Source organism: Gossypium hirsutum, chromosome A10, assembly GCF_007990345.1.
Source record: "Gossypium hirsutum isolate 1008001.06 chromosome A10, Gossypium_hirsutum_v2.1, whole genome shotgun sequence".
Classification (NCBI taxonomy): Eukaryota; Viridiplantae; Streptophyta; class Magnoliopsida; order Malvales; family Malvaceae; genus Gossypium; species Gossypium hirsutum.
This window is the reverse complement of record NC_053433.1, coordinates 112,589,536-112,615,038: the sequence shown is the minus strand read 5'-3', so window position 1 is coordinate 112,615,038 and position 25,503 is coordinate 112,589,536. Positions and strand designations below refer to the sequence as shown.

At 31.0% G+C, this 25,503-nt stretch overlaps 4 protein-coding genes and 1 non-coding gene across 7 annotated transcripts; 4 read left to right on the top strand and 1 right to left on the bottom strand.

Annotated features, from left to right (window-relative positions):
* Window positions 1-52: 52 nt before the first annotated feature.
* LOC107897780 (metal tolerance protein 11) lies at window positions 53-4,034 on the top strand. Of its 3 annotated transcripts, none has more exons than XM_016823350.2 (6): window positions 53-491; window positions 1,679-1,788; window positions 1,869-2,114; window positions 2,969-3,049; window positions 3,171-3,404; window positions 3,482-4,034. In XM_016823350.2, the coding sequence occupies exons 1-6, from the start codon at window positions 323-325 to the stop codon at window positions 3,830-3,832; spliced, it is 1,191 nt and encodes a 396-aa protein (XP_016678839.1). In that variant the 5' UTR covers window positions 53-322; the 3' UTR covers window positions 3,833-4,034. The 3 variants fall into 3 exon arrangements, with proteins under 3 accessions (XP_016678839.1, XP_016678840.1, XP_016678841.1); XM_016823351.2 differs by lacking the exon at window positions 53-491 and adding an exon at window positions 886-949; XM_016823352.2 differs by lacking the exon at window positions 53-491 and adding an exon at window positions 1,478-1,597.
* Window positions 4,035-10,108: 6,074 nt separating this feature from the next.
* LOC107897779 (probable sulfate transporter 4.2) lies at window positions 10,109-17,624 on the top strand. Its single transcript, XM_016823349.2, has 17 exons — window positions 10,109-10,714; window positions 11,613-11,661; window positions 12,062-12,263; window positions 12,849-13,017; window positions 13,589-13,654; window positions 13,769-13,876; window positions 14,025-14,132; window positions 14,231-14,296; window positions 14,893-14,953; window positions 15,112-15,239; window positions 15,430-15,471; window positions 15,685-15,801; window positions 16,086-16,137; window positions 16,394-16,532; window positions 16,683-16,771; window positions 16,903-16,979; window positions 17,070-17,624. Exons 1-17 carry the CDS (start codon window positions 10,364-10,366, stop codon window positions 17,379-17,381), a joined length of 2,136 nt encoding a protein of 711 aa, XP_016678838.1. The 5' UTR covers window positions 10,109-10,363; the 3' UTR covers window positions 17,382-17,624.
* A 505-nt stretch (window positions 17,625-18,129) lies between these two features.
* LOC121208854 (U12 minor spliceosomal RNA) lies at window positions 18,130-18,288 on the top strand. The gene has a single exon (XR_005903978.1). It is a non-coding gene; the product is annotated as a U12 minor spliceosomal RNA (small nuclear RNA).
* An 829-nt stretch (window positions 18,289-19,117) lies between these two features.
* On the top strand, window positions 19,118-20,311 carry LOC107896175 (ubiquitin domain-containing protein 7SL RNA1). Its single transcript, XM_016821290.2, has one exon. It carries the CDS (start codon window positions 19,334-19,336, stop codon window positions 20,141-20,143), a length of 810 nt encoding a protein of 269 aa, XP_016676779.2. The 5' UTR covers window positions 19,118-19,333; the 3' UTR covers window positions 20,144-20,311.
* A 2,260-nt stretch (window positions 20,312-22,571) lies between these two features.
* On the bottom strand, window positions 22,572-25,212 carry LOC107897777 (glutathione S-transferase DHAR2). The gene is made up of 7 exons (XM_016823348.2): window positions 25,194-25,212; window positions 24,790-24,855; window positions 24,532-24,622; window positions 24,206-24,349; window positions 23,849-23,966; window positions 23,605-23,745; window positions 22,572-22,849 (listed from the first exon to the last, which is right to left on the bottom strand). The coding sequence occupies exons 2-7, from the start codon at window positions 24,845-24,847 to the stop codon at window positions 22,763-22,765; spliced, it is 639 nt and encodes a 212-aa protein (XP_016678837.1). The 5' UTR covers window positions 24,848-24,855; window positions 25,194-25,212; the 3' UTR covers window positions 22,572-22,762.
* Window positions 25,213-25,503: the final 291 nt, after the last annotated feature.

Here is a 25,503-nt window from a genome sequence, read left to right as displayed (position 1 = left end):
TATTCACTTTCCTAATAAATATCAAATGATTCACGTTCCCTGATCTCATCTTGACCGTCCACGTGTCCTTCGTATCCCCAACACGTAAACCCAAACTCTTTATAAAACCATCCCCTTTACTCACTCACCCAACTTTCCCGGCACTGAGTTAGGCTAACTTAGCCGTCGGAGTTTTCTTCATATCCCCAAAATACCCTCATCTTTTCATCTAATTTCCAATCTAGACCCTCTCTGCTAAAATAGAATAAAAACGGAAAACGGAAAGGCAAAATCACAAGCTCTTTTTTTTTTTCCTCATATTGGAAGGGAGTGAAACGGGACAATGGTAGAGACGGTGGCGCGTGAAAGCGACGAAGAGCTAGCGCTGTTGCCACATCAGAACAATGGCGACCGGTCATGGCGGTTGAACTTTGATGGTTTCCAGTTATCGCCTGAACACAAAGATGTTAAGAAGCCTCCTCGGAGCCTCCATGATTGCCTCGGGGTTTTAGGTAATTTCAACTTTTTTTTCTCATTAAAGTTTTTAACAATATAGTTTTAATTTATTATCAATATAGTAATGTTCTTAGTTTTTGTTGGGTATCTTGGATTTTCTGTATTTAGTTTAATTAGCAAGCTGGTTATCAATTTACTCAAATGAGTATATTAAAGTTCAACTTTTCTTTTTGGTATTTGTTTAGTTTTAAATTAGCAACATTCGATTCTTTGTCGGACTTTGTTATGAATTACCTTTCCGTTTATTCCCTGTTAATGGCTAATATGAGTTTTGAGCTAATTTTCAATGTGTTTGAGCATCAAAACTTTAATAAATTTAACAAGGGAATGGTGTTTTTTTTTATGAGTGAAAAAGATTGTTGCTTTTTGGTCTTTAAATGTGAGCTCTAAAATGGTTTTATATGAATGCAAAGAGTTATTAAGCCTTGCAGGGAGTTTTTCTTGGTTCAAGGAGGTATGTGAAATATTGGGGTTTTTTCTCCTTTCTTTTTAAGGCTGTTTTCATAGGGTGTGTGCTTTACAGTTTGATGTTTCATAAGGAAATTATGATGAAATGCTTTCTTATTTCTTGATCAAACGAAACTTGACAATTGGATTTGCACTTTGTTGAGGTTGATGTTATGGTAATTTGTCTTCTTTATGTTATTTTCTCTTTCTCAGAATTTTGAGTTTGAAGCTTTGCAAGGGTAAAAGATAGCTAGTTTTCTTGAATTTAAGTGAAAGTGAAGTTTATTGGTTGAGTTATTTAAAAGAATCACATGTGTGCGTGTGCGTGCTCGTTCAGTTAGTTTAAAGTGTATATGTTGAACTTTAGGACCTTTTTTGTTTTAGCTCTACTTTGGAAAGAATTAAAAGATTTGAGCTCTTTCGAATCAAGCATCTATATGGGGTTCATTTCATGTTTCTTTCTGTGTTCTTTGGTCATTTTGCGTCTTCTTATACTGTACATATGTTCCGGTAAACTAACATATACTTTACCTTTGTATATTTGATAGTTTTGCTGTAAGTGGAAAACCGAGCGAGTGGAGAAATCCTTTAGCTGGAATCAAAGATTTTATGCATCTTAGTTTGTAGTCTCAGCGTCTTTAAACAATGTTCTTTGGTGAATGTGCAACACACCTCTTGCAGATGAACGAAATGAGTTATAATAATGCATCTAAATGGTTCCCTTTGATGGTTTCAGGTCCAGAAGACAACGTGGCTGAATACTATCAGCAGCAGGTGGAAATGCTCGAGGGTTTTAATGAAATGGATGCCTTAGCTGAACGTGGTTTTATTTCTGGAATGTCGAAGGTTCCAATCATTCTCTCTAGATAACGAGATTACCGTGTTTGAAGAAGTATTAGACTGAACTTTGTTGCTGTGATTGGCAGGAAGAAAGGGAAAGGTTGGCTAGAAGTGAGACGTTAGCCATTAGAATTTCCAATGTTGCAAACATGGTTCTTTTTGCTGCTAAAGTTTATGCTTCTGTCCGGAGTGGCTCGTTAGCTATAATTGCATCCACGTTGGACTCGCTTCTCGACCTTCTGTCTGGCTTTATCCTCTGGTTTACTGCGTTCTCTATGTCAACACCAAATCCATATCAGTATCCTATTGGAAAGAAAAGAATGCAGCCACTGGTCAGTATGCTTACTACACCTTGTTGTAATTGTTTTCTTGAACAACCTTTATCCGATGCATTTCCGGACATTGGTTTCAGGATGTGATCCTCCGAGGATCCTTCAAATACATTGAAATCTTAAAAACAATTGAACATACCTGTGATGAACATATACCATACCCCGTGCACGACACTCACTAACTAAGCTTTAGTGTTTGGCAAGGGATGGCTGCAATATTGGAAAACACTGTAAGATAAATTAGCAAACTGTGTGTTCTAAGGAGTAAGGTTAGTTCTATATCTTGGAGTTTTTTTTCTATTAATAACAGACTCATTTATCAATTTGGTTGCCTATCTCTGAGTCACCATGTATATCGGTTGTTTACAAACATATGATTAGAAACGTAGACTACTCTTACAAGAGGTGTTTAATACCAGATGTGCTTGTTCTGAAGCAATATTTGATCTGAGTGTGACCGCATTGACTGCCTTGAAACATATTTAAGCCGGTTTGTACCTTAACACAGGATGCAGTTTATTTCTGAAGGCATGCAAGGATCTCAACTTATAATTATTTCTCAATCGTAGTTGTTCATGTTACTTAACACTGTTTGGAGACATGAAACCTTGCCTCTCGAGGATGTTCTAATATAGCGTGGACAAGGCTAGTGATTAGATAGGAAGCTGGAATATATGTACGCATGTTAACCTTAGGTATATGCATTGTTGTGTTCGGGTTTGTATTTGTGCATCTCAATCTGCATCTTCTGCAGGTGCATAGCCATAGAAATACGAGTATTGGTTGTTTCTGTTTTCACGAAATAAAGTTTTGAAGTACTATAAAGATAAGTAGAACTGGTAAATTTTGTGCAGGGTATCCTTGTTTTTGCCTCTGTCATGGCAACCCTTGGCCTGCAGATAATCTTGGAGTCTGTACGAACCATGGTATCAGATGTAAGTCCACTTTGATTACGCATTAAAGTTCTCATCTTTGTTCTGTAAATCTTTTACTATATTTTCGGATGACTGCTTGTTCAATTCGAATGACAATAGCATATCTCTTTGTTTTGCTCAGGATGACGAATTCAACCTGACGAATGAACAAGAACGGTGGGTTGTTGGCATTATGCTCGGAGTGACCCTGGTAAAGCTTTTCCTTGTGTTTTATTGCCGCACATTTACAAACAAAATTGTCAAAGCGTATGCCCAAGATCATTTCTTCGACGTTATCACAAACATCATTGGCCTTGTTGCTGTGCTGCTCGCAAATTACATCGATGATTGGATGGACCCAGTTGGAGCTATCAGTGTAAGTAAAATATTTTCTCCGGAATTTGCTGACATTTAGCATGTATGGCTCATTGAGATGGAACTTGAACAATGCAGCTGGCTCTATACACTATCCGGACATGGTCGATGACGGTACTAGAGAACGTGAATTCATTAGTCGGAAAATCAGCAGCTCCGGAATACCTTCAGAAACTAACATACCTGTGTTGGAACCACCACAAGGCCATAAGACATATCGATACTGTCCGAGCCTACACCTTCGGGTCTCACTACTTCGTGGAAGTTGACATTGTACTCCCAGCAAACATGGCATTGCAAGAAGCTCATGACATTGGGGAATCATTGCAAGAAAAGTTGGAGTTACTGCCAGAGATTGAGCGTGCCTTTGTTCATCTGGATTATGAATTCAGTCACAAACCTGAACATGCACAAGCACATGCTTTGTAGACAAATAAATAACCTAGGATGTCTTAAGTGCTATGTCTATGATCCTCCCCCTCCCCCACCCCCCCCCTTTTCTTTCCTGGGATTTTACCATCAAATTCTATGAAGTATGTATGCTGCGTGAATTGAGCCATATAAAAGCAATTTAAACTTTATGGCAAACATTTGTAAATGCAACATGTTTAATTTAATTTAGTTGGTGTCATCAAGTGATGCTAATTCAGAAAAATTAAATTGATGTATGATTGAAAATATTTCTTAAAAAAAGTATTCAGGATAAATTGATTAAAATATAAAACTAAAGTTTTTTATAAATATTAGAAATTTTATCACGTTATATGCATGAAAATAATGTATTTATATAATAAATTTTTGTTTAAAAATTACATATAATAAATAATGAAATATATGATTTAAAATTAATTATTAATAATAACACATGAAATATATATATTAATTGAACTAAAACTCTCATAGACTCGTTAAGTCTCAAATTTGAGTACTCAAGACATAAAACTTTCGGCTTTACCAACTAAGCCAACATAGGCCAAATTCACAACATGTGAATTATTTAAAAATAAATATATAGGATTTAGGTTATATTCAAATTATATTATAATAATTTTTAAAACGTGTAATTAATAAGTTAATTATTTTAAGTTATATTTAATATAAATTTTTTATAGCTATTATATATTTTATTTAATAAAATTTTTAACAAGCACATAAATTGAAATTTAAATATTAATTAATATATTAATAAAATTTCAATCTAAACTTTTTTAACAAATTAACCTATTACATTACAAAGCTTAAAAATAATTACATTTTGGTATTATAAAAAGTTATGTTATTTAACTAATGTTTTATTCTTATGTTATCAATTATGTATTATAATATCATTTTTACTATTATTTTATCAATAATTTATTTTATTATTTTGTTTATCATATATTACTTTTATATACATCATAATGGTTTATAGGTCCGCTAGACGATATTTTGAAAAATATGGACTCCCCACTAATTTTTTTTATTAGGTGTGAAATATATTTTTAATAAAATTTTAAAATTAAATTAAAATTTATTGAGAAGATAATTTTTTGTCTATAAAATAGAAATTGAATACGATTATACATAAGGAAAGTATTAGCACCCTCACATGCCTGTTTAAAAAATGGTGCCGTTTAATTAAGTGTTATCCTTAGTTTTACGTAGATATGATAATGGGTCGGGCCGTCCAACTCTGTTTGAAAGCTTTCCCGAAAATGAGAGGGTTTGGACAAAAAAATGGGTTTGAACAAAAAATGAGACTCATTTTCTAAATAGATTAAGCCTCGTGTGAGAGTGTTCAACCCAGACCCGAATAAATTAACTTTTTTTAATAAAAATGATATTACTTTTTTTTTTCTGCTCTTGCTATTTTGGTGTTGTTTTTGTTGCTATTTTTGTTGTTTGGGTGTTGTTGTTTTTTTTTTCGTTTTTATTATTGTTTTGCTATCGTTTTGTATGTTGTTTCATTGTCATTTTTAATATTATGTAGATATTGTAGAACTTATGTTTTATTGTTAATTTTGCTACTATTTTAGTTACAATTATCTTAATATTAAAATTTTTAATGTATTTTTAATTTTTTTGTTATTTTAATATTTGTTTAATGTTTTTAAGTGTATTTGATATTATATATATTGTATATAATAAAATAATCTAAAAAAATTAATGCGGGCCAGGCTCTAATTTGGTTTCTATAATTTGTGTCAAGTATGGATAAAGTTGTATGCCCATTTTTTTGGGTTCGAATCAAGTTCAAGCTCAAAGAACGACCTAAAATTTTATTAAGACCCAATCCGATCCACGTTCAACTCTAATTTTATGTATAGAATTTACTATATTTTAAACATTGTTTTTTGTCCGGGTTAAATAGTTTTAGTTTTTAACTTTCAAATTACAAATATTTAAAGCCCGATATATTGATCCAAATGATTTGGGATTTTTATTCAATAAGGCCTTGGATAGATAATTTTACTTCGGATTTATTTTCAATTTAAACTTGTACAAATCTTGGATCATAGGATTTTGGATTTCCTAATTTTAGAAATAATTTTTTTATGTTAAATAAAATTTGGGTCCCAATACCATTTCTAATATTGGGCTTTTAAGGTACATAGGTTTTATATTTTATATTTATATATAATAAAAATATTACAAAAACCGCACTAAAACTATTATAAAATTTTTAAAAAGCAACACATTTTTTTTTCAAAAAAATATTTTTTTAATAATATTTAAAATTACAAATTTAGACATAAACTTTAATCAAATTTTCCTCTTCACAGGAGAACTGGATCCAAACCAAACCCGAACATACTTATTAATAAACAAAATTTTAAATGAACTATGTAACTTAAAAAAACTAAAAAACGAAAATAAATATAGACTTGCTCGTTTGAGCCCTACTCATTTACACCATTATGTTTGTGTCAACATCGAAATTTCGAAACTTCAAAGTATAGATATAACTTTACACATAATACAAGACTAATAGCATAATTTAATTAAAAAAATTAATTGTTATATTTTAGACCAATTAAAGTATAAAAATTAAATCTACAATTTACACATAATACATAAATATATAACAGAATTTAAACTAAATAATTCATTAGAAATAAAATTAATAATAACTTTTAATTATATTTATAAAAAATAATTTCAAATTGTGATTTCGAGTTAAGATTCGCTCTATTGTTTTTTCACCCAGTAATATTAAATCAAATTATTAATGGTGATTAAACATGATGTCTCTATCTCTACAAATTTGCTTCAATTTTTTCCCCAAAATTGCTTTTTAGTCAGTATGATAACATGCACGCCCGACCCTAGAGTAGTTTGGGAGTGCGGCTGCCCAACACTCAGGGTTGAAAGGGGCTCAAATTTTTTTTATTTAAATATAAGTATTAATCAAAAAAATTATGGATATATGATTCTAATTTATTATTTCACTTAAAGTCCAAAAAAATATCGAAAACTGACTTGATAACATGTGTATGCAATTATTAAAAAAATGCAATTTGATACTTTCTATCTTTCCCAAATTCCAAAGAAGGGAAGAGCATAAATTCACTTATTAAATTGGATTCATGGGACCAGATAATTATCAATGCTGTTCTACTTTGTTTTTGCTTTGAATCTTGCTCAAAATCATGTCTATGTTCATTTTATTGTATCTTACTCTAAATTTTAGACTAAATTCATGTTCAAATGATTGGAATAATTTATGATGTGAGGTTTCATGCTGCCTAATGTTCTTTTGTCCCGTTGCCAGGTTGGAAAATCTCCAGATTTGTACAACGTTTTGTTGAATGTTATAAAAATTAAACCGGGTCAATTTTTGTTCATAACGATGAATCTCTCGATTCTTAATTCAACGGACACTAATTTTACTATTTATTTATTAAATTTTTATTTTTAACTAATAAAATAAATATATCAACTAGTACTTTTCTCTAAATTGAATTTAAAATATAATTGTTTAACAATATTGTTGGAAGTATTTTTCCCTTCTTATATATTTATAATAATATTAAAATTTTGACTAAATTGGTATTAGAGTTAATTAGATATTAGTTCAAGAGTTAATATATGATATACTGATAGTGTATTTTTTATTCCACAAGCAGTTAAAAAAAAAATTATGAGTCTCTTTTTTTAAATATTTATTTTTTTAATATTATATTATATTTCTATAAGACACCTGTCATCCTCCTGACTATATTTATAGAGTCTAACAATTTCACCGACAGTGTATCAAATATTATTATTTAATTTAGTTAAAAAATATAAAAAAATTCTTAAAATTATAACATATAATTAAAAATAGGATATAAAAGTAATTTAATAATTTTAATTTTTTTACAATTTTTTAAAAAACCTGATAAACAAATTTAACGTCATTTGACTTGATAATAAATTTACTAAAAATGTCAATTTTTCATTGTAGCATTCTTTATCAACATGTAATTTGGTTTGAAAAAAATTTACCAATTTAAGATATTCTTTTCTTTTTATCTATATCATGACTTAAAAATATCTTTTTATTTTATTTTATTTATTTCACTATATAATTATTTTAAAATTTTATTATTAAAATTCGATCGAGTCTTAGCTTAATTGGTATGCGCATTATTACTAATGTAGAAATATGTGAGTTTGAGTACACTAAAAAACATTTTCCTTCTTTTTATAAATTAAAAATTAAAAAAATATATAAATAATGTTATACATTATATAAATATATATATAATCAAAATTTATAATAAAATTATTTCTATTACTTCTCATTTAATTACTGAAGATTGTATGTATATAATAAAGTATCATTACTCATCATATAAGACATAATGATTATATTAAAAAAATCAATAAACAAATCTATTTACCTACTATAAAAGCAATCTATTACTCATCACATGGAATTTGCTTAATTCGTTATTAAAGAATGTGCCATTGATGGCACCAAATCATGGTTTTAGCTATAAGATAAAAATATGTGTATTTTCTTGTTACTATTCACAAACACAAAAATATTGCATTTTAAGATTTATCATTCGTAATTATATTTGTGAGTCAGTTTTAGTATATATCGTATTAGTTTCTAGTTTAATTGATTTAAAGTTACTTTCAAAATTGATACCTTAGTCAGTTTTTTATCTAATTAATCTAGTTCAAACAACATTGTTTGCATGTTATTATTTATACAATAAATATCTATACTATATGTAAATTGGCTGACTGAATTGATGTCACGGATCAACTTGAGAACAACTCAACTGTGAAATTATTAAGATACTCTTATTATTTTAAAGGAAAATTAATATTATTATAAATATATTTTTATCTTTTCATATTTACAATTGAAAAATATTTTGAGATCTAATATGTTTGATAGTACTAATAAATAGTATTTCTAATGAAAAAAATTATCATAAAAATAATCTAATTTATATAATAAAGTATTACTATTAAAATAAATAAATAAACAAAATGATCAAAAATAAATTAACCCACATAATGAGATCCAACATTAAATGTCTCTTAATGGAAGGTGAAAGGAACTTTTACCGTATTAAAACGTTAATTATAAGTGGTCCAATGATACAATGTTGCGTCGATATGGTGAAAATATTTTTCAAATGAAACAGCTAATTATAGCATTTATTTATTTATTCATAAAATAAAGGTGTGGACCATTTACTTGTTTTAAGTCAAATGCGTTTGTGGTTGGTTGATATGCCAACTAGACTGACCAGTCAATATTTGTTGTTAATTTAAAATGGTTTTCCATTAAAACGAAAAAACTTCCAATCCATCATTTTCAAATATCTTTAGATTTCAACTGAATTGAAAAATAATCCTCGATTGTGACGTACAAGTTTTATATTATTAGATCATTGAATAATCATAGTTTATAGGTAAGTTTAGATGGATGGTGCATTTATCTGCTATTAATGTAAAAATAATGATGATGATAAGATTAAATATTGTAGTAATACTGTAGTGTGAGATAAAAATTAAACTAAACACACCGTACTATACTTAATCATCCATTCAAATCCACTCTTGATCGAGTTGAAATTGTATAAAAATTTAAAGGTAGATTTGGATGGTGGTGTATTTACCTATGATTAGTATAAAAATAACTGTAGCGATAAGATTACATACTGTAATGTGAGAAAAAAATAAGCTAAACATAACACACCCTACCGCTCATTAAAACTTACCTTAAAACTACTTAAATTTTCATAAAGTTTCATTTTTAAAGTTCGAATTTGATTCAAAATAAACATTGAAATATTTAAATAAAAGTAGGAATAAAAAATTTATTTTAAAAGGATCGAAAATGAATTGTAAATTTTAAAGAAGATTAAAATGTAATTTTATATTTTCAAAAATTTTGAATAAATTAAATAAAATATTTACTATTTTTGAAGGGTACCTAATAAAAAGATTTCTTCAAAACCATTACTTGATTTCAAATTAATTTGATTATTTTATTTAAAAATTGATGTTCTAAAAGATTTAACCGGTAATTTATATAAATTAATTAAATTAAATTAAAAATAAAATAAAATAATTTTTAAAATTTATAAATTTTTAATAATTTATTTAATCAAATCAGTTTAATCAGTTTAATCCCCATCTTATTTTAAAAATTTTGCGCATATTTCGACCGGTTCAATTGAAGAGCCGAACTCAAGAAAACCAAATAAAGCGGTAAACGCCGCGCCCGCCATTCTATACGTTCACGGTTCACGCATCTCATGATTTCTTTTAATTTTTATTCAGAAAACGTCACAGTGGCGGGGCCCCGGGCACCTGTTTCGGTTTTCATTTTCACCTCATAATATTTACGAAGCTTCCCCATCCTCAACTTGCGCCACGAAACGCAACCGCACCTACGCCAACGGCCACTGAAACTGCTCGTTAAAAGATTCCCGTGGTGTCTCAATCATACGATGCTCCGATAGTGCGGGAATGGAGATAACCTACGCATCCCCGAGTGCCAGCGACTTATTGCGCTCTTCCACGGCCGCTTCCGGATCCACTATGCCGACTCCTCGGACCATTAAAATCATCCCTCTACAGCATCCCGACACGTCGTCGTACGGCAGCCCCGGTGGCTTCGGTAACAATTCTTCTTCGTCTTCGTTGTGGCCTAATTCCTGGATTTCTCGGTTCCGGGGGAAGATCAGAAGGATGACGTTTATTGATTGGATCGAGATGTTCCTCCCTTGTTGCCGTTGGATTCGGACGTACAGATGGCGGGAGTATTTTCAGGTTGATCTCATGGCGGGTACTACCGTTGGTATCATGCTTGTTCCTCAGGTGATTCTTTTTTGCTGAGAAAATAAGGAAAAAAAGAAAGAAACGATTAGAAGGATAAAAGAAAATAGTAAAAAAAAAAGTTGTTTATACAGTATATACTGTTGAAATTGGTTCGTTTTCTTCAAAAACTGTGAAGCTTAATCCTTAAAGCTTTGGTAATTAAGTTCAATTAAACCGACGTGAAGGATCTTTAATTCTTTGTTGAGTTCTTTTTTTTTCCTGTATTTTCTTGGAAACCAAACAGATTTTTAGGTAGTTTCCGTCGATTTCTAGTCCACCGAAAGGATTGTTCCTCTGTTTTCAATTGCGTAATTTTTTACTTCATCTGTGCTTAACTCATACGCGTATGGTTTTTAGATTTTAATCTTTTATCCTGTGGTCAAATCACAACAGAGCAAAGATTCAGAATTTCCTGATTGGTTGAGTAATTTGATTGGATCTTTGGACTAATCTGATATCTACTCATCACTGATTTACTGCTTCTAATTGGTTGAATAATTTGATTGGATCAGTGATCTAGTTTGATGTCTATATTCAAGGTTGTTGCCAGGTCACATCACAGTAGAAAGAGAAACAATATTTACTTCAATCACTATTTCAAATGCTTCAATTGACATTTTCTTTAAATTACAAAATAATCAAAGTAAAAGGTTCAGATTTTGCTTTAGCTGGATTTGCCTCTTCTCTTTGCTCTGGTAGTGCCAGAAACATTGGATTCTAAATGCATGGCTTTGGCAAGTTCCTGGAATTGAATGGATATCTATTTTTGTGGTACAAAAGATGGCCTTTTTTAATGCTTATTTATGTATTTTAGGACTCTATCTATTTGTTGAAGTTATCAAGTGGTATATGGATTTATGACATGGGGTTTTTTATTGTTTCTTGAATTTGTCAACAGGCAATGTCATATGCAAAATTAGCTGGGCTTGAGCCAATATATGGGCTCTGTAAGTTTCTACCAAATCAATTCTTCTGGATTCTGTTTATACTAAAGATGTTTGTTATGAAATAATGGAGTGGTTTTGCTACTCAGATTTACACATTATTGCATATATTTCTTGGTGAAAGAGTAGAAAATGGGACTAAGAATTCAGAACACGACATTGCACTCTTAGTTTCCATGTTAGGATGTCAGCTACACGTGGTACTCAAATAGAGAAATGCACATTTAGTATATAATGATATATTCTTTTTTCACTGTTGATATTGCTTAATATATACCTTTGTTTGGGAAGTTTTTTTTTTTTTTCTGTTATATGACAGATTATCTTCTTCTTAAACACTTTAGAACACGATCAGTTTGTTTTTAATCTTGTTCGCAATGACTATGTGGTTTTGGCAAGGCAGACTCTGGATTTGTGCCAATATTTATCTATGCCATATTTGGGTCATCTCGGCAGCTGGCAATTGGTCCAGTTGCATTGGTTTCCCTCCTGGTCTCCAACGTGTTAAGTGGAATTGCTGAGTCATCAGATGCACTATACACAGAACTTGCTATATTGTTGGCACTGATGGTTGGGATCCTGGAATGCATAATGGGGCTATTGAGGTAGTTCTGATCTTTTTTGTCATCTAAATTTTGCTTTCGCTTTCGCGTGTTCTCTTTCCTGCCATCTTAGATAGTTATCATCTGTCTGGATATTTGGACTGGGTTTTATCTTCTTAAAAAACCATCACCAAATGTCAAGAGGTTGCAAATTTGAGTCTTAATGTAACCATCTTTAGAACATAAAATGCAATTGGCAAATATTGGACTGTCTTACAGTTTTCAAACATTAATTGAGGGTAAAATTAGATTCATCAGTAATCATGCCAAGCGGGTATTAACTTTGTTCCTATATGAACAAGTTTTAGATGAATTACTATGTTTTAGCCAACTATTTCACATTAAGCTTAACCTTTTTAATATTGGTTGACAGAACTAGGGAATGGGGGGGCTTATGCATTTTTGTTGAAAATCGGACTTTTTTTCTTGATTTTAAAGAGGTTATTCTACATTTTAAAAAAGAAAAGAAAAAGGATAAATGGAGAACTCTTATCTAGAACGTCTTTCTACATTATGTTACCATCATCTCTTCCATTTCCCTTGCCTATAGACCGGAAAGTTTTCATCTACTTTTGCCCCCTTTTCCAGGCTTGGATGGCTCATTCGTTTCATTAGTCATTCTGTGATTTCTGGCTTCACTACGGCTTCAGCTGTTGTGATTGCTTTATCTCAAGCAAAATACTTCTTGGGGTATGACATTGATCGAAGCAGCGAGATTGTGCCAATAATTAAGAGCATAATAGCTGGATCAGATGAGGTAGTCTTTACATGCCCAAGTGGTATTTTATTTACAGTACTAAATATTCATGTTGATGCATTGATTAAAGAAGGCATTATCCTTGTCACTGGCATATATAGTCATCTAAACTTCTAAATGTATAATTCGCAAATTCATTCCAAATTCAAAAGTTGTCAAACATTCTCATCATTTAAGAAAATTTTGTATACTTCCAAGTTTTGTCTTGCAGTTGAAAGAGTTTTGTCCCGCTGTTAACTGTGTTCACATGTTGGGCATGACTGTTTCTCTTTCAATTTGAATAGCTACAGTTGTTGGCCCAACCATGGGTGACATAATCATAAATTTTTTTTCTTTGATAGATCATAAACTATAGGAATTTTAACTGCGAAGGGGTTTTGGCTTTGAGCTTGCTTTTTTGGTGAATTGTGTGTTAATTGTCCTTTGCACTTTATTTGGTTGCATTCCTTATTGTAAATTGTAATTGGAGAAGCATCTATTATTCTCCTTCAACTTTGGTAAGTGTGTTATCCTTTCTGTTGCAACTTATTCATTCCTTTGTTTAACCTCAGGTGGTGTTTTCCTTTTGTAGTTCTCATGGCCCCCTTTTGTAATGGGATCTACAATTCTTGCTATAATTCAGACTATGAAGTTTCTGGTACCAGAACTCTTTCCTTCTCTCTGCCCCCTTAGCCCCAACCCAACTTTCCCTTCTATCTTTCTCTTAAAATGTCTTCTTTTTTTGGTTATACATTTGATATCTCATTCATAGGGAAAATCAAGGAAGCACTTGAGGTTCTTGCGAGCAATGGGTCCCCTGACAGCAGTTGTTCTGGGTACAACTTTTGTCAAGATATATCATCCATCATCTATAACTTTGGTGAGAAAAATATAAAGTAAATTCAAATTATTGGATATTAATCAGGCACATATTCACTCAGTCAAGTGATAATTGGTGCTTATATTTATGTGAAAAATGACATTCTCATGGAAAAGGTGATAAAGAATGCTGTACTGTTGATCTTTAGGTTGGAGATATACCTCAGGGCCTTCCCAGCTTTTCCATTCCTAAAAGTTTTCAGTATGCAAAGTCTTTAATTTCCACGGCAGTTCTCATTACTGGTGTTGCCATCTTGGTAAGGAATCCTATGGATCATTCAACAAAGAATACATACTTCCAAATAGAGTTTGAATTTGTGACTTCTAATGGTTATATGTCACTTATTAATCTTAGGAATCTGTTGGGATTGCCAAAGCATTAGCAGCGAAAAATGGGTATGAGCTGGATTCAAATCAAGAGGTATATATTGTGAAAATGTAGCACAACTCCCTCTATAGTTGCTTCTATAATAATTAACTTTTTTCTCTGCTTTTCTTTCCTGTACGAAATCACTCTTGCATGTTAACATTCCCCCATGTGCCAGGTGTACCGTGCACAAGGTCAGACCGTCCAGGTCCATACTCCCATAAGCTAGTGTTCAATCTAGGGCTTTTTTTATAACAGTACCTGATTTCCACATTTAGAACTAACGGAATACCAGTAGCAATATCTAAAATCTTCCCTCTCAATCTCCTGGTGTATATGCTTTCTGTCAACATTCAAATTTAAATGTGTTCCGTGCTGTAGATCACTAGGTTAAAAAGATCATTTTTACTTGGAACTAATTACTTAATGGATATACTGTTGTCAGTATACATGATGGATGATATACTGCTATATTTTACCATTTGTGAGGACTGCAAATTCAACGGGTTTCCCAAAATGAATATGATGTCTCAATTGCATAGCTTAGTTTTATTTTTGTTTACATTTAGGGAAGCTAGTAGTAAGGTACAGTGTTTGCCAAATTTCCTTCAAAGGAAGGCTGTAATGAAATTTTGCTTCTCTGTCAACAGTTGTTTGGTCTTGGTGTTGCCAATATCTTTGGGTCATTCTTTTCAGCATATCCCACAACAGGTGAAAGTTCTTCCTGACCCTATGTACCGAAACATTAACTCTTGATGCAGTGTTCAACTGTTTCTCTTGCTATTGTTCTACTCTAATTCTTAGAATTTGTTTACTGAAATTTTTGTTGCAAACTCTAGTTAATTGAACTTTTTGTTTGTATTTTGTAGGTTCCTTCTCCAGGTCAGCTGTGAATCATGAGAGTGGTGCAAAAACTGGTTTATCTGGAATAATAACAGGAAGCATAATGTGTTGTGCTCTTTTGTTCTTGACTCCATTATTTGAATACATACCACAGGTAAGTTCTGAAGTTCGTATGATTTAAATGTTGGTATTAGGACCATTTATGTTGCACCTGCCATAATGCCTTCCTTTCCTTTTTTTCCCCCCTCACCACATGACTTTGTACTGCTCGATTTAATTTTAGCAATTGGTGAGGTTTACTGTGAATGCTAACCATAGGTGTTTACACTTCATCTCCTTTGCAGTGTGCTTTGGCTGCTATAGTAATCTCTGCTGTTATAACCCTGGTAAGCAACGACACAAGCCTTTGTTGAAACATTTTTTCAAGCTAGATTATGCCATATTTTACGCTTCAGTTGATGTTGGACCATGCAATTTGCAGTTTGCAATATGTATTAAATCAACTGGAGTAAAGAGTAATCAATATCCTGCAAAGTTATTGATTGTTTAATTGTGTACCTTTGGTTAAAATTTGTTTTTTCTTCATGTAATGATTTCAGGTGGATTATGAAGAGGCAATATTCTTATGGCGTGTAGATAAGAAAGATTTTCTTCTTTGGACCATTACAACTACTACAACATTGTTTCTCGGAATCGAGATTGGTGTCCTTGTTGGGGTAAGTACTTTTAAAACTATTTGCCTTACATATGTTGATTTTCTTTGCGCCAATCAACAATATATTTTTCAGTATTTCACATTTACATGCTACTATTACGAATCTATAATTATACACACAGTTCTGCTAAAATATTTTACCCCATAAAACTAGTCAGCTTTACTTGTGTCTAATATCTTTTCTGGAAACAATTCATCCATCAACTCTGAAGCCCAAAGGTTGAATTTTGCCTCATGATCTTAGTCTCATATCTGGTATAATTGTATTGTGTTTTGACATTTCAGGTAGGCGTCTCACTTGCCTTCGTCATTCACGAATCAGCGAATCCGCATATTGGTGAGTGAATTGAACATCACCCATACCATGTCTCTAATAAATTGTCATGTCTTGCACTTTTTCTGAACTAGAACTGAGATGATTACTGTACTCTCTTGTCCTCGTAATTTATGACGATGACTTACTTCCATCATCTCTAACAAACTCAGTGCCTTGACATTATCTATCAGGATCGGTCCTCTTATCATCTCCACTCTGCACAATTATATAATCCATTGTAAAACTCTTAAATCTTATCCCTTTACTGTCATTGCAGCTGTCTTGGGGCGTCTTCCTGGCACCACTGTTTATAGGAACATTCAGCAGTATCCAGAAGCATATACTTACAATGGAATTGTGATTGTTCGTATCGATGCTCCTATCTACTTTGCGAACATAAGTTACATCAAAGACAGGTGAATGTTCATGCTTTCCTCGTTACATAAACCGGCTTTGGCACCTTGTTGTATCTGTGAATTTCCTTTGCCAGTTTCCTTTTACTGGATTGAACTTTTGATTTCCCAATTTGAGAATTTAAATTCACAAATTGTTGATTCCCCTATCAGGCTACGAGAATACGAAGTTGTGGGTAATAAATCGACCAAACGTGGACCAGAAGTTGAACGAATTTATTTTGTAATTTTGGAGTTGGCACGTAAGTGTTAGTCGTACCATGAAATATACTCGTAATCATAAGATCACATTTTGTGCCAAATGTCAGAAAATCTTTGCTTACGCTTTGGCAGCATCAGTATATCTAGCTATAATATTTTGATTCTACTGCAGCTGTTACATACATAGACGCGAGTGCTGTCCAAGCTCTGAAAGACTTGCACCAGGAATACAAATCACGGGACATCCAGGTTGAGTAGTCGTAATTGATTAAATCCCAAATGTTTTAAACAGATTATGAGCTTTTAGTTCAGAGTTTTTAAAGACTCATCCTTTTTCAGATAGCCATCTCAAACCCAAACCAGGAGGTCCTGTTGACCTTATCGAAAGCCGGTGTCGTTGAGATGATTGGTAAGGAATGGTACTTTGTAAGAGTGCATGATGCAGTCCAGGTTTGCCTCCAGCATGTTCAGACCATGTCTCCCAAAGCATCAGATCCTTCACATGAAAAACCAAGTTTCTTTCAGAGAATAATGAAACAGCGGAGGGAGGATTTATCAGTTTCTGAACTAGAATCGGGTAATAGTCAAATGCGTTCAGATTCAACACAGGATGACCCTCAATTGGAGCCATTGTTGTCTCGAAGGTCTTGAAACTTGCTTGCATCTGAAGCAAACGTTTTGGATAATGCCATTTTTTTAACAAGGTGTTTCCGATATCTAATATGTTGCTCGATTGTTTACAATTTAGTTAAAAGATTAGGACCGAGAACTCCGATTCTTGTATGTATTGTTTGGAACATTATTGTACTACTACTAGTAGTCTAACTTATTTAGTAGCTGTATAAAGCTGCTTCTTGTACAAATTTTGATTCAATCTACTCATTTCATTTCTTATCTTTGTCCAGTATTCAAGTAAAATGCTTTTTAACTTGCCAAAAATCAATAACCGGGTAACTTACGAGACTTGTTCTGCTCGGTAAGAACGGGAAAATCGTTAATCTATGGCTAAAGCTTAAATCTAGTTTCGTAAAACTCTTATCAGTCTGTTTAATTATCATGAAGCTAAAGCTTAGCCTAGTCGGATTATCATCACTTTTATGAGGTTGTATACAGTAAGTTGGGAGTTTGAATTCCAGCATTCGTAACTCTTCACATATTCGTGAAAACCTCTTTTCTAATAAAAGAAAAAGTTGGCTTGATTATTATGAATTATTTTTTTTCATAAAAAAGAGCTAAATCAGTTTGTTGCACTAAAAGGGATGCCCAAAAAGAATACAGTTCACACAAGGTAGAAGAAAAGTAATTTTTTTGTTGGTACGTTTGTATCCCACATCGCTGGGGAATAGCAAGGAAGAATGTTTGGGCCCTATAAAGTAAAGCTGGCATACAACAAAAAACCTTGCCTTAAACTAATGAGTAAGGAAAACAAAGCGAGCGGTGGGAGCTGCCCGCCGCGCCCAAACCTATAAGGTGCGCAAGAATTTGTGGAGGGGTAATAGGCTGGCCGAGTGTTGACGCTGCACTTACTTTGTGCAGAACTCACTTGTGCGGGCCTCCCAAATTTCGGTCCCCAGCCCCCAAGTCTTATTTGAAACTTTTATTTTATTTTATTAGGCGAAGAATTTGGGTAAAAGTAATGTGTATTTTTAAAATATATATTTAAATTAGTATACAAAGACTAGTAAGAAAAAGTATTATATTTTTAAAATATGTTTAAATGAAATATATGGTAGGTTTATTTTTAATCTATAACAAAATTAAGTTTACTATAATTATTAGCTAAAAATTAATTTTAATTTTTAAAAAAATTGTATTTGTTGATGTAAAATAAATTATTATTTAAATAAAATTTTAAGATTTTTATTGTTAAATAATTAATATTAGAGCTATAAATAGCATTAAGTAGTTAGATATATTCAAGTAATATCTAACAAAAATAAAAATAAAAATGGAAATTTTTAATATTAATAAGCTAGAATTATATAAGAAAATGAAGAATTAAGCTATGGTTTTTCAATATTTGATAATATTTGAACAATAATGGTATTAAAGAGTGATCAAAGTTCAAAGATTATATTAATTAATATAATTGAGGATGAGGTAATATAATATTATGATATAATTTTTTAAAATTTTTTTAAGTTTATACTGTGTAAAACAAGTATTTTTAAAATTGTCTTCTATTTATTTATTTGTTGTTCATTTGGTGCATATATAAAAAGTCTAAATTTACAATTATTTTTATCTTAAATTTCGATTCTACTATTTTGATTCTACAACTATATAATATATAAGAGGAAAAAGATTTTAATAAATGTATTTATTTTATAAACATTTCCCCTATTTAAAAAAATAAAATAAAACTATCCCCTTCAATAGTTTATCAACTATCCTTTTAATCAACCCTCAAAATCTTCAAAAAAAGAAAGAAATCCAGAGCAGAAGAAGAAAATAAAAACAAAAAATCTGCAGCAAAATCGGCCTCACAGTTGCAATATATAGGATATTAGCTGTTAGCAAACACCACATTACTCGCATTACAATCAACTTTCTCTCTAAATCCACTCTCACCACCAAACCATTCTTTTCTTCAATCTTTTCAAATGGATGTCATCTTTGAAACCCAAAAAGGCAAACCATTTTCCATTGAAGTTGGTTTCTTTGATACTGTTCTTGAAATCAAAGAAAAGATTCATAAATACCATGGTATCCCTATCCCTCACCAAACTCTAATATTTAATGGCAATGTCCTTCAAGATGGTCGTGACGTTGAGTACTGTGAAATCCTTCAAAATTCCCGTATCCAACTCTTGGTTTCTTCTGATTCCCATACTAGTAACAGTACTAAACAACCCCAACCCAATGCCGCCGCCGCCGACCATCAACTTCCTTCGCCAGCCAAGAATGCACAGCTCAACAGCAATACCCCTTCGTCGAATACCGTTGTTCCTTCAGAAGCGGACGTAAACGACAACCCTTTACGATTAAAAGAGAAGATGCATGGCCAAATGGACCCGGTTCCCGTTGACAGCCTATCGTCACGGGAATGTGAACTGGAGGAGAATAGTGATGTTGATGTTAATATAAAGCCATCCCCGACCGGGTCCGGTACTGGGTCTGCGGGTACAGCGACGGGGACTCCAACGGCCACGAAGAAACTGAAGCTGTTGGTTTTGCCAAAGTGTGGGACGAAGAAGATACCGGTGGAAGTGAATGCGACGGATAATGTGAGTGAACTGAGAAAAGAACTGCAAAAGTTGCACCAAAGACTCCAGTTTCATTTACCACAAGAAGGGTATTTCTTTATTTATAAACAAAACGTTATGGACGATGATCGGTCGTTTAGGTGGCATCAAGTTGGACAAGGTGACACCATTGAAATCTTTAATGGTAGTGTTACTGGTGGATCATGAAATATTTTTTTCTTTTCTTTTTCTTTTTCCAGTGTTGATTTTAAACTAGTTTAGTGATAATTAGGATGATTTTGAAAAGATGATAATACTTGGGTTTTCTTTACAAAATTTTATATTTTTGTTATCAATAGTTTTACCCCTTTATTTTGGGTTTTTTTTCTTGTTTAATGATTTTTGTTATGAAGCAATCTATATATAAAATTAAAGATAGAAAAAAAAAACTATCCTTTTAATCTGGTTTCAAAAAAAAAAAAAAACGAAAACTATCCTTTTAACCGTTTATTTTAGAGTTCAAAAATTATAAAAAAATAATTTTATTTGATATAAAATTAATAAATAATTATTATTTGATATAATATAACCTAAACATGATTATTAATAAAAAAATAAATTATAAAAAAATTAAAAGCTTGTAAATAAAAAAACATATATATATCTTTAAATAATGTTCGGACTCAAATAAGAAAATATAGCTTTGCAATCATAGTTGTCCTATGGACACTTAGAATCTTAATGGCATGATACGTTTCAAAATTGAATTAATAGCAGAATCGATTACCTTTGACCTTTGATTTAACATACATAAAAATACGAATTTAAAAATATTTTTTTAATTGTTCAATATATACTAAATTAGTCTTAAATTTTATTTTTTTTAAATATAAGTTTTATTCATTGTAACTACACACTTGAGTTAAAGTTGAATTGAAATATACTACTAATTAGTAATAATCAGGGGTATTCACAGTTCAGTTAAAATCGAATTAATCGATTGAATAAATTTAATTTTGTTAATCAATCAGTGGTCGAATTTAATTCGGTTAGAGGTCGATTTTCGAATTTCGGTTATCAATTAATTCGATTTGAAATAAAGTAATTAACCGAATTAATCAATTAATTGAAATATTTGTTGTTTTCAAGACTTATGTAGTGTTTCTAATGTCTTATTTGTTGTTTTCACCTCCATTTTAAGTTTTTTAAACTATTAAATAAAAGAAAATGAACATTAGCAACGTATTTTTTATATGTTTTATACTTATTTTAACCAAAAGATAAAAATATATAAATTTTGGTTCGGTTAATGCATTTGAAAAAAACTTTGATCCAGTTAACAGCTAAAGATTACATTTTGGGTAATTCAATTAATAGAAATTTGGTTCAGATATTAACCGAATTGATCGTTTGAATACCTCTAATAATAATAATAGATAAAATAGAATCAATGTTTTTTTTTTTGCATAATAATTTTTATTTGTTTGGATTACACAACTTAATATATTAATTATTAATGATAATTAATAATATGAAATTCTAAGGGGAATATTTGTTTACATTTTTTATTTTATAATTTACACCTTGACACGTCTTGTGATTTAATTAAATTTATTTATTATTATTAATTTCTATAGTCCCTCATAAAAAAATTTATTAGCATTGATAAGTTAGATTTATCTCAAAAAAGATCATGATTGAAGATAACGAGGGGAATGATGATTGAAACAAAAGATTAAAATAGAAATTTTAAATATATTTGAAATATTTTAATATTTATTTTTAAATTAGATTTTATATTAATTTTTAGGATAAGATTCATAAAATTTAATCTGATTATATTCTAATTAATAACATTGTTATTTGATTTTTAATTAGAATAAACATTAAAATATAAAATGTTAAAAAATAGTTTTTAATATTAAAACTAAAAAAATTAAATTAAAATTTTAACATTAAAATTAAAATTAACAATTAATTCAATAATTTTAATAAATTAAAACCACAATTGTGTTTTTTTTTTCTATTATTAGTGTACACATACAAATTAAATCAAACTCTAATATCAATTACTTATATTTTTCTTTGAAATATTTTTTTTAATATTATATATTTTTAATGATTTTTAGAAATGATTACTCTAAACTAATTATAACAAAAAAAATTATTAAATAATAAAATATAAACATGTATATTCATGTGCACCACACGGATTATCGAAAACTAGTATATTTAAATGAATATTAATAATGTTTCATGTTTTATATTATGTATGGTTTGAATTTTATCTCAACAAATTTTATTATAAAAATATTTAATATCTTTAAATAATTTTATAAAATTTTAAAACGTTAAATAGAAAAAAAATATTTTTATCCCAACAATTTTTATCATAGATATATTTTATATCTTATAATAATTTTATAAATTTTTTCAAAAAAATTTTACATAGTTGAAACTACATCCTTAAAATTATAAAATCAGAATATTATCCATTTTCAATAGTTTAATGCTACATTAACAATTTTATCTTGGATTTTAAGATTTCATTTGGATTTAATTTTTTTAGATGAAAATTAATCTATTAGAAAAAGGATACATATAACATGACATGACATCCTCTCTTTTTGTCATACATACCAAAGAAAATCTCCCATTGATAGTAGTATATTTCTTACCACTTATTTATTGATTAACTATAGGAAGGACAATGAAAGCTATAGGCTTAAACATTTATGAAATGACTGGAACACCCAGTCTTCATCTAGTTTTCATAGCCTCTACACACTTTCATAGTTTATATGCTCTGGAAAGAGTTTGAAAAACCTAAAGCTTTTGAAGTAAAATTCATGCATTCACCTTCGGTGCCCATCCCGCGATCACATGTTCCTTGGCAGCCTTAGTTTTCACGAAAGATTCCCGACCGAAAATCGACTGCAAATGCAAGAAGATACAAGAAATATGTCAGTCATGACATTCATAGATATATATCATCAGTTAAAATGCATGTTGATGCTTTGACTCTTTTAAGTACCCGTGTCCAGCACATACCCAAACATGGCTAAAATAAGACCAACCCCGAAAACGAGGGGCCTTCATTGGTTTAGTTATACCTCTAACTACAATATGCAGTACGAAGCTGAGCTGCTCATGTTTGACACCGATGTCCAACACATATATAGATATATGTCCGAGAATATAATTATCCAAGGGCTCCAAATTCACAGAAGAGCTTGAAAATTCCAACATATTCATAACAAATACACTCAAATACGAGTAGACATTAAGGTTCTCCCCTTATACTCATTCATCGGGATGATCAAAAAATACAGTCAATCTGGTACAATCATGCCCCATTATAGCGCAGGCTACATTTCCCGTATTTGAGTGCCACTTTCGGATATGGCATATTTAATTTTTCTAACTTTTTTTCATGTGTTTTAAGGGTTATATCCTCTTATATATTTCTGAGAATGTACCGGACGCGGGTATTAGGCACAAGTTCTTTAAGAAAAAATGAAGAGTCAGAGCTACATGGAGCATAGGTACTTATAATATATCATTACTACTAATTAAGCTTGTTATAATACAAAACATGCTTCAAATAACTATAATAATAAACAAGGTTCACCTGTTAAATTGCTAAATCACAATATATATATATGTATGATAGCAGTACAGCAGCATACCTTCATGTAATTGTGGGCATAAGTCAAGCTTTCAGGAACAGTCCACTTCTTAAAATGGCCAAGTGTGATCTCGAGATGGTACAGCTTTGGTCCCAAACCTAAATCAACAGCCGTAATCTTTTCCCCAGCAATGAATGGCCCCTGATTCATAGTCCCATAAATTAGGATAAACTCGCATGACAATCGATACGAAGTAAGATCACAAGCCTACAGACAGAGGCACATCAAATTTATTATCACTTACATGTCCCTTAAGATGTTCATCCAATGCTTTCAGTTCATTAACCAAAGCCTGCTCTGATCCATCGTTTGCATGCTTGCTCTTCAAAAATGTGATAAAAGTACCAAATATTTTCGATCCACTGCATCAAACAAGTGATTAAAGATTAATAATCAGTCAAGAGATTTCGAGAACAAAATGGTTTCAGAACTTTTCTAAGAAAAACAAATGAATCCTATACGAGCAAAAAGATCACAAAGAGATGTACAAGTAGAAACATGTAATAATGTTTAATATTTGTCATACAAATCAAAGCTTATAGAACTGTTAAAAGAGTACACAAAGTATGACAAATGAAATGAAAGAAAAATAGAAGCATACACATGGGCAAATTCAGGGGGTGTTTTCAAAGAAGGCTCAGGGAACTTGTCTTCAATAATCCCAACAATCACATCAGAATCAGCCACCCATTTGTCATCAAACTTCACCACTGGTACCTTTCCTTCTGGACTTATCTCCAAGAACCTATCAAATGAACAAAAAAAAAAACATAAATTTCAATACCGATTTTTGCCTAAAATTCTAACCTCCCAAACTTCACAAATTTACAGCTACCCATTTGCTTAAACACAATAAACAACACATCACCACCAACAAACAAAATATTAAGAGTTTACAATTTTTTTTTTAATTTTATGAAGTATTACCATTGGGGTTTGTCACTGAGATTAACAAGGTTCAGCTTGTAAGGAACCTTCTTTTCCTCCAAAGTAAGAAGAACCCTTTGGCAGAATGGACCTGGAAAACAATTTTACAAAATGAAAGGGGGAAGGGGGGGGCAAAATAACATTGAATTCAAACTCAAAAACCCAGAAACAAAATCACCCCAAAAAAAACATAACATGATTCTTTTTACGAAGATAAGGATATATATATATACACAGAGAGAGAGAGAGAGAGCATACAGTCTCCAAGAATATCACGGGCACCAGCAGCAGCTTTCACACAGATCTCTAAAGCCATTTTTTCCTCTAGAGAGAAATTTGAGAATCAAGAAATGATCTTTTTTGTTTTAAAGAGCAGATATGGCAGTGGCAAAATAAATGGCAAATTGTCATAAATTCCAAAATTACAAGGTTTTGGGCAATATGGACATAATAAATAAAATATCAATTGTCAGCACTTGATAATCCATGTTAATTTCTTTGGATCATGACCCAGCAACGGTAGTTTCTAGAATCCTAAAGGCTTTTCCCTAAACGTGGGTTAGATGAATTTACAGAACAAAAGATTAATCATTTCACTCACTCAAATGAATATTTTGATAATCAAAAAGAGCTTTCTTGTTTTTAGTTTAAAAAGTTCGTACCTTTTCCATCACCTCAAATTTTACAGTTCTGTTAGTAAAAGGTTAAAAGTATTGGGGAAATCCCTAATAAGGATTAGATTATATCAATATATTTATTTTAAAATTGATTAATTAGTTTTAATATTGTTAAAAAAATTAATTAAGTTCAAATTATAATATATTTAATATTGTCTGTTTAAAAATATCTTGAAAATTATTCTTTTCAACTGTAATTCAATTCAAAAACAAAAAAATTTATTTATAGAACAATTAAAATATTAATTCTGTTAAACAGTATTTATATATTTTTTTAAACAGTAAGATATTGTTT